This window comes from Brassica rapa, chromosome A06, assembly GCF_000309985.2.
Source record: "Brassica rapa cultivar Chiifu-401-42 chromosome A06, CAAS_Brap_v3.01, whole genome shotgun sequence".
Classification (NCBI taxonomy): domain Eukaryota; kingdom Viridiplantae; phylum Streptophyta; class Magnoliopsida; order Brassicales; family Brassicaceae; genus Brassica; species Brassica rapa.
The window spans coordinates 7,029,526-7,045,532 of NC_024800.2; the positions used below are offsets into that span (position 1 = coordinate 7,029,526).

A 16,007-nucleotide genomic window follows, 5' to 3' on the forward strand; every position below is an offset into this window, starting at 1 on the left:
CCTAAACCTTAAATCATAAACCCTAAAATTTTTAGTGTTTAGTGTTTTTGATTTAGAGTTTAGGATTTATCCAATGATTTAAGATTTACCCAATGATTTAGGATTTAGGATTTAGGGTTTAGGGTTTAGGATTTAATGTTTTGCTAACGACGTTAAAAATATTTTTTTTGTAACTACTATTATGTTTATTTATTTTATTTTTACTTTCATTTTATTTTAAAAATATAATATAACTTGACAATATTTTTTTCTTTTTTAAAAAGATATTGAATATGAAATAACACAATCTTATTGGTTGTGTTATTATTATTTTTGACTTATTCTTGGGTTCACTCCATATGGTGAACCGCTAAGTTTACCAACCAATATGATTGTGTTATTTTATATTTGATATCTTTTAAAAAAAGAAACAAGATATTGTCAAATTATATTATGTTTTTAAAATTAAAAGGTCAAAAAATTATATTATGGTTTTAAATTAAAAAGTAAAAAAATAGTAGTAATTTAGGGTTTAGGGATTAGGATTTAGGATTTAGGGATTTGCTGACGACGTTAGGGTTTAGGGATTATTTTCACTGTTTATTTCCTCTTCAAAAATCACATTTTAAGGAATTTATTTCTATGAAAACATTTAATCCCATATTGGTTGCACTAAAACAAGTAATATAACCTGTGGACCACATTGTTTTTCTTTTCCATATATTACATGTAAATACCCCAGTATAAATAGTCAAAACAGAGAGACTATTCATGAATCTAAAGCAAAATTCTTAATAATCTTCATTTTATGTCTTAATATTCCTAGTCATACAGATTAGTGATGACAAGGTGTTATGTAATTTTCTTATTCTCTGGAGGCTGAAGCAAATGCCTTTTTCATTTCGACGGCTCTGCTTGCGACGTCATGCTTGTGGTGATAATCGATCATGTCACGGCCGAAACTACATTCTCAATGGTTATTTTCTGTATCCAAGGTTGTAAGAAACTCCAACTCCAAAGGAGGTGTGAGTGTTTCATTAACATTTTATGTTTTCATCTGCTTTCATTTGTTGCACCAACAGATTAACCTTTTATTTACTTTCTAAGTCTTAACGTCAACACTTTTCTATCAAACTATCTGCAATATCGAAATTAATATTCTGTTAGATATCATATTCAAGAAAAAGTCAGTTCGATTGTTGTTAAATCCTCTACGTTACTGACCTTAATTCATAAGTTGTAATATTAAAAACTTTATCAATTATGCACCGACCACAGACAGTTTTTCTGTTTGATGAGGCACAACCGTCACCCTACCGTTTTTTCCGCGCCTGTCTTACTTACGATTGCACGTTTATATTGCAAACGTTAATAATTCGTCACAACTTTATAATATAAATACATACTTATACAATTTTCAAATGGTTAGGTATCTATATAATGATTTTATAAACTTAGAATTTGCATTACATATGTAACATACATCAAGCAAAACACGTGGACCGGTAACTCAAATATTGGTTGATGTATATGGAGATTTTCATCTTTGGACCCGTTCTGTTTCATGACTTTTTAAAACATTTTCTTGGCAAATTCTCAGCATTTTCTTGGAAATGTCTCAGTATTTTTGTTCTTTGTAATTAAAAAAAAATGCGAACCTCAAGTTATATATATTATCTAATTACCTAGTCTATATTCCTAGATAGATAAGTCCAAATCTGTTAGTGAGATTGAGATTGCGATCCTTCTCGTGTTGTATATATACTTAGCCATTGGCTTTCTAATAAAGCAAGCACATACAATACACAAATCTACAATCATCTTCTAAAGTTTTAAAGTAAAAGATCAATGCTTACTTGTGCTCGAATCCAATGTTTTCACCGTCTTCTTCTACTACTCCACAAAAGTTCGATGTCTTTCTGAGTTTCAGAGGCAAAGACACTCGCAGAATCTTCATCAGCTTTCTCTACAAAGAACTCATCCGAATGAGTATTCGAACTTTCAAAGACGACGTTGAACTCAAGAGTGGACGTCGTATCTCTTCAGACCTCCTTTTGGCCATCGAGGGTTCCAAGATCGCCGTCGTGGTTGTTTCCAAGAAATATCCTGCCTCCCCCTGGTGTCTCCATGAGCTAGTCAAGATCATGGACGTCGAGAAACAAGGTTCGCTCACCGTCATGCCCATCTTCTACAACGTTGAGCCTTCTCATGTAAGGAGACAGATAGAAAAAGTGGCTGAACAGTTTACAAAACATGAAGGGAGGGAGAATCATGAGACTGTTGTGTCATGGAGGCAAGCTTTGACCAACTTGGCTAGTATCTCTGGCCATTGCTCTCGTGATTGGTACTTTCATATCATGTTATCTTTCACAAGTCGGACCGAATCTATTCGGGTTTCAGGTTTCTTGCTAGAGATTTAATTAAGTCATATTTTAGTAGTTATAAATTTCAGTTTGATTAAGGTTCAGATCGGTTGGAGTTCCAATATCTATTTAAATTATATAAAATATTTAAAACTTAAAATATTTATTAAATTTTCAAAATCTAAAAATAAAAATAATATTCAACATTTAAATTGGAAGAAGATCTTATCAAATATCTAAAATAAACAAGAAAAGTGATTCATTTGGATATTTAGGTACATGACCCATATGTATTTCAGGTATTTTCAATATTTGTAGCTATTTTCAGATATTTTATTTTAGATACTTTTGATATTTTGGGTATTTTTAGATAAATAATTTTTTGTTATTTTAGATATAAGATTAAAATAATTAATATGTTTAACCATCTAATTTTCGTTTTCTCCCTGTTTCAGTGATGATGACTCGAAGCTAGTCGATGAGATTATTAAGAGAATATCCAACATGCTGTTACTCTCTGCAACACCATCAAGTGATGGTCTCAATAACCAGCTTGGGATTGATGCACACATGAAAGAGCTGTATCCATTGTTAGGTTTAAATTCTAATGAAGGTGTGAGACTTATTGGAATATGGGCAAGGGGAAGCAGTGTAAGATCAGCTCTAGCTAGATTCGTCTACAAGAAAATCCACAAGAAGTTCCAAAGCAAATGCTTTCTCGAAAACGTTAAAGGGATTCCTCAAGACTGTCAAATGTCGAATCTTAGAGAAGAGTTTCTAATAAGGATCCAAGGAGGTTACTCGACCATGAAAACCTCTGGATTGATCAGAACGAGGCTCATGAGTCAGAAAGTTCTACTTGTGGCTAACAATGTTGATAAACTGGAGCAGTTAGATGCTCTTGCAGATGACTTTAACTGCTTTGGTCCTGGTAGTATAGTTATTATTACTACACATGACAAACAGCTTCTTGTTGGGTTTGGGATAAAGGTTGTGTATGAAGTTGAGTGCTTGAGATGCTTTGAAGTTCGTCAACTCTTTCGTCAGTCCGCTTTTAGAGAGAGAGACCTTTATGTTGATTCTGAGATGTTTTCAACCTTATCGGTGACTGAGTCTTCTGGTAACTCTGTTTATGATTCTTGAATGGTTAGGTTCGTCTTAGAGTCACTTAATAGATGTGAGCTCTTTGCTTATTATACCTATTAGAATTAGGAGTTGCTTGTGGCTTCTGTATATAGTTGCTAGTGTACAAAGAAGTAGATATCCACGGTTGATCCAATAACAAGCCACGGAAAGCTCTGTTGTTTTAGTCTTTGAGCTTCTCTGTCTTGGAATAAGGAATCATTGGGCACTCTCTCTCCCTTCATTCCTCACTGTTATACTCTGCGTTTGTCTTTGTGATTACATCATCAGAGAACCCAGCATATTGTGTAAAAAGGACCAGAGGGTAATAACTTGTAGTCCAAAGAATTGAGTGTTTGTGTACTTCACTTTGTAGTCGCTACCTTTTACAGACTAATTTTTCGCTCTGTTTAGGAATTTCTTGATGTACAAATATTTGATCAATAAAGAAATTCATTGTGTGATTTTCTTGTTTTGTTTTTTTTTTCTAAAACACAAACGTTAGTGTACAGTATCAATCAACATAGATGCTACTACTTAACCAGTTTTCAGATAATCACTCACAAAAAAAGCGAAAGATCTAATGAAACAAGTTGCATTATAAATTACTAAAGTACATTATTATGATTCTGAATTTCGACAATCTTGTTTCCAAATTTCTCACCATTTAATGGTTGCTCCATGTACCTTGAGGTAGCAGATCCAGGTGGAGCTAATGTTTCATATCTTCTCTTTCCTTTAACAATAACGAATTCAAACGAGGAGAGATTTTATAAGTGTTCTGAATTCTAGCTCCTGTAATATATTTCACAATCTCTTTTGTTTACTCAGTTTCCACACAAAGCAAGCGCTTCTAAACGTTTGCATTTCTCTGTTTCTATGTAGCTTTCAGTTCCCTAAGGGGGTTCAGACATGAGATTCGTAAAGATTTGTTTTTTTTTTTGTAAGAGATTCATAAAGAATTGAGGACATGACAATTGCTTATTACTTCTGAATAGGAATGTCAAATTATTGTAGTCACTTGTGTCATTACGTTAACGTTACAGGGCTTACCGTTCCGGTTGGATTAGGGACAGGGCCGGCTCACTATTACCAAAGGCTCTTGAGCAAAATTTTTGTTAGAACCCTACAATTGGCTAGTTTTGTAACTAAGAACTTTTTGACTCAATCATCACAACAATACACATTTCTATTAGGTATTTTAACTAGATAAGTAGAAATTTCATGTTTTTATGCTGTCTTAACTCTGGATCAAATATGCTAATTTTAAGAATTAAGACCCCTAATATTATTACAGTTTAGACTAGGCTCCGGGGCGGTCGCACTGGCCGCCCCTGATTAAAGAAACTACAAACATTAGGAAACTCGGTTGGATCAAGGAAACTACAAACACTAGGAAATTGAGATCAAACGGAAGTAAAAAGGTTAAGCCTCAAGAGGTACGCCAGTTTCTTATACGTACGACATGGAAGAGTAAACTCAGGGGCAACAATGCCAAGAAACGGGTTAATAAGTCTGATCTGATTTGTTAATAACAAATTGTTATTTGAGTTATGGAAGAAAGTAACCAATGAACATGGGCTTTCTCCCTTTTGTGTGTGTTACTACTTACTAGTGAATGTAAAAAAGTAAGCGTATACCGTTGACTAATAACTTAAATCCTCAATAGTCATATGGTAAGTTGGCTTCAATATTATTATTACCTTCTTTTTTTTCTTAACTAGGCACATTGTTCTGTATATAATCTTGCTACAAAATTTCAAACCAACATAAGGCATGCAAGTTTTCTTACATTTCGTAATAGTAAAGGAAGAAATCAATCATATGATTCATATCACATGCATATGCAATGTTGCTCCATGCTAAACGTATGTGATAGTGCGTGCGGATAATATGCAATATTTTGTTTGTTTTTTTGAAACTAAAAAGGATTCTTTTTCTCATCACGTATTTACATATATGTACGTATATCCGAAAACCCCATATAAAAACTTCTTTTCACATTGCTTAAATATATGAAATTGCTTGCTTTAAATAAGATCTAAATGAGAAAGGGACTAAGCATCAGTTCTTTTTTAAATTTGGAAAGGAACTTTCATATATCTTTGCTTCAATACAAAGGCAATTATGTTTGGTGTACGATTTCACGTTTCAACTCAAAATTTTGTTTCTACATTTTAAAAAATAAACTCTTCTATCTTTTGTCATTTTGAAAATGTAAATATGTGATATACTCTACTAATTTAGCAATATATTGCTGTAAATAGACATATCACGATTAAAACGGACCACAAAATATATCTTCAAAAAAAAAAAAACGGACTACAAAATATGTACGTATTAAATAATGTCACCAAAAATGCTTAGCAAATAACAACTGGAACCCTCGTGACTTTTTTAGCACCGTCTACTTTTTTTTTTTGAACAACATAGGGTGTAACTGGTGACAAATAAAAGGAACATATGGAATGATAGGAATCACTATTTATGGAATTTTGTGGAATGGAATCAGTATTCCATTTGTTCATGAACATTTTTGATTTGGAATGATTTTTCAAATGATAGTTAAAATTTTATTTGGAATAATATGGAATGATGTGGAATTGAATGGAATACCCTTTCCATTTTTCTTTTGTAAATGGTGAACAATTTTTGGAATGCATAGGAATTAAGCATTCCGGAAGTTTTTATTCCAAAAACATACATTCCAGTTGCAGCCATAGCACCGTTTACTTACTCCCGAAAAGCGTGACACGAACGCGCTCATGCGACGCGCGTAAGCACCATCTTCCCGCGTTGAGCTGTCACTCTCTTTGTCGGTCTCCGTCGCTTTTTTTCCATCGCTTCCTCTCTCATTCTCCACCACTTTCATTATTAAACTAATCAGCCATTAGAAGAAAAAAGCTTCACTGTAACTCTCCCCCAACCATTTAAAACGCCATTACATTTCAACCACTCTTTTCATCTCTCTCTCTCTCTCTTCTCCTCGAATCTCCGACATGACAGACGACAGAGTTTACCCGGCGTCGAAACCTCCCGGCGCAGCCACCGCCAACCCCACTTTCCCGGCGAACAAAGCTCAGCTCTACAACGCTAACCGCCCCGCTTACCGTCAACCAGCCTCCCGCCGCCGCATGCACAGCCGCGGATGCTGCTGCCGCTGCTGCTGCTGGACGATATTCGTGATCCTCCTCCTGATCGCCGCCGCCGCCGCCGCGTCCGCCGTCGTGTACCTAATCTACCGTCCTCAACGCCCGAGCTTCACCGTCTCTTCCCTCAAAGTCTCCTCTCTCAACTTCACCTCCGCCAACCACCTCGCCACCGCCATCTCCCTCTCCGTCATCGCCAAGAACCCCAACAAGAACGTCGGGTTCAACTACGACGTCACCGACATCACGGTCTACAAAACCTCTCCCGGAGACGATGACGTCGTCATCGGTAAAGGCTCGATCCCGTCGTTTGTCCACGGGAAGAAGAACACGACTCTGCTGAAATCGACGATCGGGAGTCCTCCGGGAGATCTTGATGAGCTGTCGGCGGGGAAGCTCAAGGGGGAGCTGAAGGCGAAGAAAGCGGTGGCGGTTAAGATTGTTCTTGATACGAAGGTGAAGGTGAAGATGGGATCTGTGAAAAGCCCTAAGTCGGGGATTAGGGTTACTTGCGAAGGGATTAAAGCGGCGGCTCCGTCGGGGAAGAAGGCGACGACGGCTGCTACCTCGGGCGCGAAGTGTAAGGTTGATCTTAGGATCAAGATCTGGAAATTTACTTTTTAACCGTTGGGGTAAAAAAGGAAATGTAATTCACGTTCGTAGTTTTTTTTCTCATCTTTCCATTGTTTCAATTTTCGTTTTCTTCTTAATTTGATTTCATATACAGTTCTTCGATTCCCGTAAGACTTTATTTTTTGGTTTATGTAAATGAGATATATAATATATTTGTGTTCGGTCTGAGCTTCACTGTTTTCTATTATTTTGTGAAAAATGTTTGATTTGTTAAACAAAAGAAGTTTAATCAGTTGATTATAGTTATTGTTACTGTTCGAATTTGATTAAGAGAGGGTCATCTAGGGCACAAAGAACAAAAGAAAAGCGAGAAGAAAACGCAGCATGCTTATTTAATTAATTAATATGGGGGTAATAATGCAAGTGATGTGACGACTACTATAACTTCTGCAAGTGCTATGGACAGTTAGTGGATGATTGGTAAGTGCTGTAGCTTTATATTTTTTGCTGTAGAATTTAATCTGTAGATTTATTTGCTGTAGCTTTCATTGCTGTAGATTTCTAAAGCACTAATTTTTTGCTCTCAAAATAAAGCTCTCTACAGCCATATTTTGATTTTTCAGAGATTTTTTTGCTGTGAGTTTTTTAAGGAAAGCAAAGCTCGATTGGTTGACATATATAGCTGTAGACTAAATTTTGGCTGTCCAGAGCATCTACAGCCTCAACCAATCATCCCCTTAATCTCTTAAGTAGACAATTAAGCCGAGCTACTCTTAGTTGTAACAATTAATTGAGCCTGCCATGTGGTCCATGTGTGTATGAGAATATACTCATAAACATACCCATATTAAGAACCTATCAACTATTGCTTCACAACGAATGTATATAATTGGTGTCTATTATTAATCTCCAGGTCTGTTGGGTGGTGTATGTTTATTAATAAAATGTGGGCACAAAGTAAGTGATAAGGTCTAGAAGGTGTTGGTGAATATGTTCGATTCAACTTTAACAAGCACAAGCAAAGCTACGATGAATCATGATTGAAAAGCAGGTCTTATGTAATTATCAACAACAAAAAAGAGATTAGGTGTTATGGTGTAAAACGACGACTAACATGTGATGGAATTTGTTCGTTTTCCACAAAATAATATATAAAAAATAAAGCAGTTGCAAAATCTTCTTATATCAACTCAGGAAACCAATTTTTTTATTTTGAGTTGGTTAGTTTAATCAGTTATGAACTTATGAATATAATATCAGAGTGCGAAGGGAATAGGTGCACATAAAAGTGCTAGAAGAATTTTACCTTATGGACCAATCACAATGTTTTAGTAAATATTTTGGGTTTAAAGAAACTACAAACCAGTCTAAAATTTCTATTCACAAGAACTAATTTATTTTGGTGAATATCTCCACACAAAAAGAAGAGACTATTTTAGTTGTAAAACTATAAAATCCATGATGGCAGCAACAAAAAATATTTATTCTTTCAGTTTTCTACACAACTATATTTTCTTATTCTTCCATACAGGTATTAATGTATTATATTGAGTTAAATGTGCTATTGATCAATAAATATCAAATTTCATCGAAAAATTATATATATTTCTTTGACGGCAAATTATATATTTAAGGACATCTCCATCTCCACTCCATAATTTACTCTAAAAATGAAATCGTAAATGGAGTATGAACAAAAAATAAAAAAAAATTCAATTTATGGAGTAATCACTTTTTTATTCTTCACTATTCTATTTTTCACTCTATTTTGCAGTAAATTATAGAGTGGGGACGAAGATGCTCTAAACGAGAACTTTCATATAAGTGGTAGATAGTAAAACCAAATATATTATACTAGAAAAGCTTATTTCTACAATTATAATGTCAATAAGTGTGTAGAATCAAAATGATAATGTCACAGAACTGGAGAAAAAACATGTGACCACCACATGCTATTAGATGTCCAAGTTTGACTTTTATTAGTCACTCACAAACGCCTTGGCTAATAATAAAACTCCTCGTGCTATTTAATTGTCGTACCCAATCCACTGCAAATGAAAGAAAGAAAAACGTGAAGCTTAGATGTGACTGAAGCCCATCTGATGTGTAAAAACGAAATGAGCTGATTGGTCGATTATTTTTGATGATGTGGACAGCCTAATTGCTCACTATATCTCCTTTTTAGTATTGTGATGCTTAGTTCACCTTTACCTTAAGGTAAGGATGTAATAAGATAAGACCCGTTGTTTCAAAATAATGTATTTTTAAAATTTTCACACATATTAATAAAACACTAGATTTTGACCCGCCTTTGAAAAGGCGGGTATATTTTTGTTTTAATTATCTTTTTTAGAAATTTCAGTTTTATAATTTGGGTTTTTCTGTATTTGTATTTGTGTTTTTATTTGTAATCAAATTTGTGTATAAATTTTAGACAAAATCAATTTTATAAAATAATAGCAATTTAAAAGTTAACCAACATATACATGTTTCTTTGTAATCATATTTTTCTGGTTTAGATCTTGATCCGCAGTATATTGTTGGTTTGTAATTTTTTTGTTTTTTTATTTCTATTAATTTTTATATTTATGATATTTTTGTAATCATATTTGTGTTTTATATTAATTTAGTTTAGTTTAATTTAGTAACTATATTAAATATGTTAAATTGCATAACTATATATTTATGCTATATGCATATCAAAAATAATTTGTAAACTTTATTCCTGAAGTATGCAACATATTGTATTTTCATATTAGTTACCTAATATAATCAGTCAAGAATATTTCGTAATCAACTTGAAAATCAAAATATTATATTCTATTAAACATTACATATATATATATATTCGAACGGTTTTAAAGTGTTAAATTTGAAAACCAATATCAAATCCAACCAGCACCAAAATTTGAAGAAAGTTTTTGAAAAATGTTTGATAAAAATAATTTTTAAAATATTCTGTTAAATATATATATATATATATATATATATATTTATCTATATACATATGGTTTAATATGTTTTTCACTAACTTTAAGTAAAATCACATTTAATAAAAAAATTTAATAGAATAATCTATTTAAAACCTGTTAAATTATAAACATGTCATCTTTAGAGTTTAGACTAAAAATTAAGCGAAGAACACCATGCATGGATGGATGCCGAAGCCTCATATTGACTATCATAAGATCTTTTCTTATAATTGATTTGTTCATAAGTATATATTTTTATAAATAATACTTCCATAATAATATATTGACTTAAATAGTTTTAGTAATCTTAAATTTACTTCTAGAAATATATTTTGTAGATCATAAATTTAAATTTAGTATATTGGCCATATAATTAGGTATGAAATAGGAGTTTGATATTTGTTGTTTGTTGCCGTATTGATATGTATTGATATATACATATCCTATAAAATAGGAGTTTAAGTGGTTATAGGGGTGGTTACGTTTTTTCCCTTTAACATGAAGGTAGTTATGTTTTTGTCGATGCAATTATATTATATGTTTTACAGTTATATTTTAAATGCAGTATATTTTTATGTTGGACTCAACATATATTAATAGGTCATGATCCTAATTTAATAGTATTGATATTAAATTTTAGTTACAAATGTATAGTTTTTGTGATTATATATTTTATATAATTTTAAACCAATAAAAATTCAAAAAATAAAAATACAACTAATTATTTTGAAGTTTACAATTAATCATTATTGGTTAATAAAAATATATTAAAATTCAGAAATATATCTTTTAATTTTTTTTTTCTTTCAAAAACATGCATCTATCAAACAACGGAGGGGTATTGTATTAGCCTAATTTAACGTGTCGAGCATGCAAGTTCTCACAACTTTAAAATTTTCCTTTTTCTTTCCTTTGGTTCCCCTCTTCGACTTGATGGTTCACCCTTCTTTCTGGCGATTTCGTCTTCAAGTAACCCCTTCGCGTCTTCGCAATCGTTGTTTCCACACCTCTCCGGGTGCATACACACCAATCTCTTATCCTCAGAGGATCGTTTCGGTTTCCTCATGCTGGTCACTTACGACTGATAATTACGATCATCAATCCCTCTTCCGTTACTTCAACCTCGTTCTTGAATCATGCGTGACAGCTCAGCAATGCCAACAAGTTCACGCCCAACTACTTCTATCCGATCTAATCTACCGTTCCGGGTCATCATTACCTGCGAAACTCGTCTCGGTTTACACCCGGTTCGGTTTCCTCCACGATGCCCGTAACGTGTTCGACACTGTTCCGCTTGTTCTGTACTCGGATTTACATTTATGGAACTCGATTTTAAAATCCAACGTCACTCACGGACAACACGAGAACGCGCTTGAGCTCTACGATGCAATGCGTGAACGAGGTCTCACTGGGGACGGGTTTATCTTACCATTGATCCTTCGAGCTTGTCGTTACTCAAGTCGTCTTGGTTTGTGCAGGGCTTTACATAGTCATGTGATTAAGATCGGTTTGCTAGAGAATCTCTATGTAGCGAACGAGTTGCTCACCCTGTATCCAAAGGCGGGAAGGATGAGTGATGCATACAAGCTGTTCGTCGAAATGCCTGTGAGAAACCGTATATCGTGGAACGTCATGATCTCAGGTTATTCTCAAGAGCATGACTGTGAAAGTGCTGTTAGGGTTTTTGAATGGATGCAACGCGAAGAGTTTGTACCGGACGAAGTGACTTGGACTTCGGTTTTGTCTTGTCATTCTCAGAGTGGGAAGTTTGAAGATGTGATCAAGTATTTTGATGTTATGAAGATGAGTGTGAATGCAGTTAGCGGCGAAGCTCTTGCTGTGTTCTTCTCTGTCTGTGCTGAGTTGGGAGCGTTTAGTACTGCTGAGAAGGTTCATGTGTTTGTTATAAAAGGTGGGTTTGAAGAGTATTTGCCATCGAAGAACGCGTTGACATACGTGTACGGGAAGCAAGGGAGGGTTAAAGAAGCTGAGCAGTTGTTTAGGCAGATAAGGAACAAAGGTATAGAGAGCTGGAATGCTTTGATAACATCGTTTGTGGATGCTGGTAAACTAGACGAGGCGCTTTCGTTGTTTACTGAGTTGGAGGAGATGAATGGCTTTTGTAACGTCAAGGCTAATGTGGTTACATGGACTTCCATTATCAAGGGGTGTAACGTGCAAGGAAGAGGAGATGATTCGCTTGAGTATTTCCGGCGAATGCAATTTTCGAAAGTTTTGTCTAATTCAGTGACGATTTGTTGTATACTATCCATCTGTGCGGAGCTTCCAGCTTTGAATCTGGGGAAAGAGATCCACGGACATGTGATTAGAACCTCGATGAGCGATAACATTCTGGTTCAGAATGCGTTGGTGAATATGTACAGCAAATGTGGGTCACTCGGTGAGGGGAATCAAGTATTTGAAGCAATTAGGGACAAGGATTTGATCTCATGGAACTCGATGATCAAAGGTTATGGTATGCATGGGTTTGGTGAGAAAGCTCTGAGTATGTTCGACAGAATGATAAAATCCGGGTTACATCCTGATGGGATTGCTATGGTAGCTGTTCTTTCGGCATGTAGCCACGCAGGGCTGGTTGAAAAGGGGCGCGAAATTTTCAATTCGATGAGCAACAGATTTGGAATAGAGCCACAACAAGAGCATTATGCATGTATTGTTGACCTCCTTGGTCGTGTAGGGTTTCTGAAAGAAGCTAGCGAGATTGTGAAGAGCATGCCGATGGAGCCCAACGTCTGTGTGCTGGGAGCTCTATTAAATTCTTGCCGGATGCATAAAAATATGGACATCGCAGAGGATGTAGCATCACAGCTTTTCGATCTTGAGCCTGAGAAGACAGGAAGCTATATGTTGCTGTCTAACACTTACTCTGCTAGCGGAAGATGGGAAGATTCTGCAAAGGTTAGGGCCTTGGCGAAGAAAAAGGATCTTAAGAAACTTTCTGGAAGCAGTTGGATTGAGTTAAAGAAGAAAGTGTACAAATTCTCGTCAGGATCATCAGAACAGAGCGAGTTTTCGAGCGTCTACCCGGTTCTCGAGGATTTGGTTAGTCACATGTGGAAGAAAGGTCCTACACACGATGGACATCATTACGAGGATGATCATGACTTATGGAAAGCGTGATAGATGAGTATATCCCGCACAGACTGAGAAGATGCACAAGAAACAAACACCAAATCTACAGAACTTATCAGGCAATGATACAGACCTTTATCGAACTAGTCTCAAAAGTGAAGAGTATTGCAGGTTCTGTAATCCACAGCCAGTGGCGGAGCCACATGCATCAAGATGGGGGCCACTGAACCCAACAAAAATTTGAAAATTAGTGTAAGTTATTGAATTTTAATCTGTATGCCCCCATTCAAAAAAATTTGTTGCCCCCATATCTTTGTTTAAACTATAAACCCACTTAAAATTTTTAGAAAATAGTATTATATTTAAGTCCATTTAATATTTATGCCCCCAACAAAATATTTTCTTGCCTCCGCCACTGTCCACAGCGTTATCTTTGATGTGCTAAATGATGATCGTAGGCAAAGCTAAAGAACGCTATTGCCTGTCCTGTACTACCTAAAGATGTCGAGCTGCTGCAGAACCAAGTTGAGTTCAGCCTTGGAACGCTCAACCTGGCATTGAAGATCACACACAATCCTAGAACACCCACCAATTGGTTCATGGTCACACAAATCAGCGTCGAAGTCAATGATAATGGTGTGCATAACGATATATTGCTGAGATTCTACTATTATTTTAAATTCAATCATACTAGTACATTACTTTCAAATTTATGAAATAATTTAAATACCAACTATAATGTTTAACACCTTTTGTAATAAAACATACTTAGCATCAAGCAGGCCCACCCTCACAGCAGTTGAATGTGAAGAATTGGTTACAAGTATCCCAATCTATCTCGCAAGTCTTAACTGTTCCTCAAAAATAAAACCAAAAAAAGAAGTCTTTTTACAAAGTCTATGCAGCAGCCTGAAGTTCTTACTTCTGATAAGGATGGTATCGACCCGGCCCTAAACCATTGGTCCCATTTCCTCTGCCACTGCTCGAGCCACTGTTGCCGTCTCCGTGAGCTCTTCCACCTCCATAAGCAGCTGCCGCAGCAACACCATAGCCACCACCCATATGGCTATAACCGCCAGCTCCATAGCCAGGGTTAAACATTTGGCCTCCATAGCCATAACCATAGCCATAGCCATACCCACCACCGTAACCATAAAATCCAGCGGCATTAACCATGGAGTTCCCAGCGTAGGCTCCATAACCGCCATAACCACCATACATATTGTAATCTTCATTTGCTTGCCCACCATGATAATCTTCCGGATCATACTTGCCACTAGCGCCATAGGAGCGAAAGCTGTTATCTCTCCCGGCTCTCTTTGGTTCAGCCCTTTTTATATCGACCTATTGAGTCATAATCAATGCTTAAGATCACTAACTAGTAACTACGGTTCTTTAGCTTAAATCTGAAAACAAAAGAGGTAAAAGAGAGGGTTACCTGTTTGTCACCAAGCTCATGGACTTTACCATCGGAGAAAAGTCTGTCCACAGAATCTTCAGCCAGAAAGGTTACAAAACCGAACCCTCTTGACCTTCCAGTGTGGTGATCGTACACGATCTGATGCTCAATAATGTCACCATATACACCAAAATACTTCTTAAGTTCATCTACAAAATATGAAAAAACCACATTATCAGCAACAGTAAACAACCACATACAGAACATAGAGAAACCTTTTTACCTTCTTCCAAAAATGGTGGAAGTCCACCAACAAAGATCTTCCTAGTTTTTGATACCGCCTTGATATCAGTATCCCTGTCCCCTCTAGGAACTGTCCTTTTCAGGTCAACCTAACATATAAGTAGGAATTAATTAACTAAAGCATCCAACAAGTTAAGAAATGAGAAACTTTAACTACCTTGCGGTCATCTATTACATGCTCTTCTTCCTCCAAAACTTTCTCTGCAACAGCTGAATCAGCAAAAGTCACAAACCCAAACCCCCTTGGCTTTCCAGTCATTCTATCTCTCATGATCACAGAGTCCACAACTTCTCCAAACTTCTCAAAGTACTTCCCAAAATTTTCTGAATATCAAAAGTGGAATCAAAACGGAAAGAAAAATAAACCAACAGAACAAGAGAGACCTTTTGAGTCTTCCAACGTGTTAAGAATTTAAGACAAACCATTCATGTTAAGCTCAATTCAGACAAAGAAAAAGACACAACAGAAACATGTTACCTTCAGTTGTTTCCCAAGAAACTCCACCAACGAATAGTTTCCTAACACAACAACACTTTCCATCAAAATCCTAAGACAAGAACAAAACAAAAAAAAAGTATAAACTCTTTTATAACACGAACCCAGGAGAACACATGGACGAAGAAGAGTGACGATGGTCACTAGATTGCTTCATCTGCATCCCACCAGTATCCACAGCTGATGCACCACCGTTACTCCGGTCATCAACAGTCTCCACTACATAATCAGACGGTGGTAGCTGTTCCTCTTGTAGCTGACGATGGTAAGAGTCATCACCATAACCACGACCTGAGTTATAATCCATCGATCACTGCAGATGTGAATCAAACACACACACAAAAACCTTAACTTTCTCCTTCTCCCGATGAAACCCAAACAATAACAAGTAAATATTTTTTTTCTACGATTCAGATTCTTAGAATCTAGAGTTCCGATGGCATCAAAAACGTTCAAAGTTTTGAACTTGGAGAACGACAAGCCCAGACGAGGAGTTTTTTCTTTTGAACAAAATTATTTTTTTGATTCGGCGTTATCAACTTAATCATCGGAATGTTC

The 16,007-nt window shown here is 35.7% G+C and overlaps 4 protein-coding genes and 1 long non-coding RNA gene across 5 annotated transcripts; 3 read left to right on the forward strand and 2 right to left on the reverse strand.

The window, feature by feature from the left end:
* Positions 1 to 770: 770 nt before the first annotated feature.
* LOC117126288 lies at positions 771 to 1,995 on the reverse strand. Its single transcript, XR_004448861.1, has 2 exons — positions 1,787 to 1,995; positions 771 to 1,669 (listed from the first exon to the last, which is right to left on the reverse strand). It is a non-coding gene; the product is annotated as an uncharacterized LOC117126288 (long non-coding RNA).
* On the forward strand, positions 1,793 to 5,782 carry LOC103872543 (TMV resistance protein N). The gene is made up of 2 exons (XM_009150965.3): positions 1,793 to 2,323; positions 2,798 to 5,782. Exons 1-2 carry the CDS (start codon positions 1,851 to 1,853, stop codon positions 3,483 to 3,485), a joined length of 1,161 nt encoding a protein of 386 aa, XP_009149213.1. The 5' UTR covers positions 1,793 to 1,850; the 3' UTR covers positions 3,486 to 5,782.
* Positions 5,783 to 6,273: 491 nt separating this feature from the next.
* LOC103872544 (NDR1/HIN1-like protein 13) lies at positions 6,274 to 7,439 on the forward strand. The gene has a single exon (XM_009150966.3). The coding sequence runs from the start codon at positions 6,464 to 6,466 to the stop codon at positions 7,235 to 7,237; it is 774 nt and encodes a 257-aa protein (XP_009149214.1). The 5' UTR covers positions 6,274 to 6,463; the 3' UTR covers positions 7,238 to 7,439.
* Positions 7,440 to 7,688: 249 nt separating this feature from the next.
* LOC103872545 (putative pentatricopeptide repeat-containing protein At1g17630) lies at positions 7,689 to 14,130 on the forward strand. Its single transcript, XM_033274194.1, has 4 exons — positions 7,689 to 9,222; positions 9,372 to 13,330; positions 13,368 to 13,433; positions 13,671 to 14,130. The coding sequence occupies exon 2, from the start codon at positions 11,029 to 11,031 to the stop codon at positions 13,297 to 13,299; it is 2,271 nt and encodes a 756-aa protein (XP_033130085.1). The 5' UTR covers positions 7,689 to 9,222; positions 9,372 to 11,028; the 3' UTR covers positions 13,300 to 13,330; positions 13,368 to 13,433; positions 13,671 to 14,130.
* On the reverse strand, positions 13,950 to 15,988 carry LOC103872546 (heterogeneous nuclear ribonucleoprotein 1). The gene is made up of 6 exons (XM_009150968.3): positions 15,554 to 15,988; positions 15,432 to 15,472; positions 15,111 to 15,277; positions 14,934 to 15,042; positions 14,690 to 14,859; positions 13,950 to 14,595 (listed from the first exon to the last, which is right to left on the reverse strand). The coding sequence occupies exons 1-6, from the start codon at positions 15,754 to 15,756 to the stop codon at positions 14,170 to 14,172; spliced, it is 1,116 nt and encodes a 371-aa protein (XP_009149216.1). The 5' UTR covers positions 15,757 to 15,988; the 3' UTR covers positions 13,950 to 14,169.
* Between the last annotated feature and the right edge of the window lie 19 nt (positions 15,989 to 16,007).

Excerpts from the sequence above, each read along its gene's own strand:
- LOC103872543 (XM_009150965.3), top strand. The coding sequence starts at position 1,851 with ATGTTTTCACCGTCTTCTTCTACTACTCCACAAAAGTTCGATGTCTTT. Across the intron at positions 2,324-2,797 it reads GGCCATTGCTCTCGTGATTG|TGATGATGACTCGAAGCTAG; the intron begins GTACTTTCATAT and ends TCCCTGTTTCAG.
- LOC103872545 (XM_033274194.1), top strand. The coding sequence starts at position 11,029 with ATGCAAGTTCTCACAACTTTAAAATTTTCCTTTTTCTTTCCTTTGGTT.
- LOC103872546 (XM_009150968.3), bottom strand. The coding sequence starts at position 15,756 with ATGGATTATAACTCAGGTCGTGGTTATGGTGATGACTCTTACCATCGT. Across the intron at positions 15,043-15,110 it reads ATGTAATAGATGACCGCAAG|GTTGACCTGAAAAGGACAGT; the intron begins GTAGTTAAAGTT and ends CTTATATGTTAG. Across the intron at positions 14,860-14,933 it reads TCCACCATTTTTGGAAGAAG|ATGAACTTAAGAAGTATTTT; the intron begins GTAAAAAGGTTT and ends CATATTTTGTAG.
- LOC103872544 (XM_009150966.3), top strand. The coding sequence starts at position 6,464 with ATGACAGACGACAGAGTTTACCCGGCGTCGAAACCTCCCGGCGCAGCC.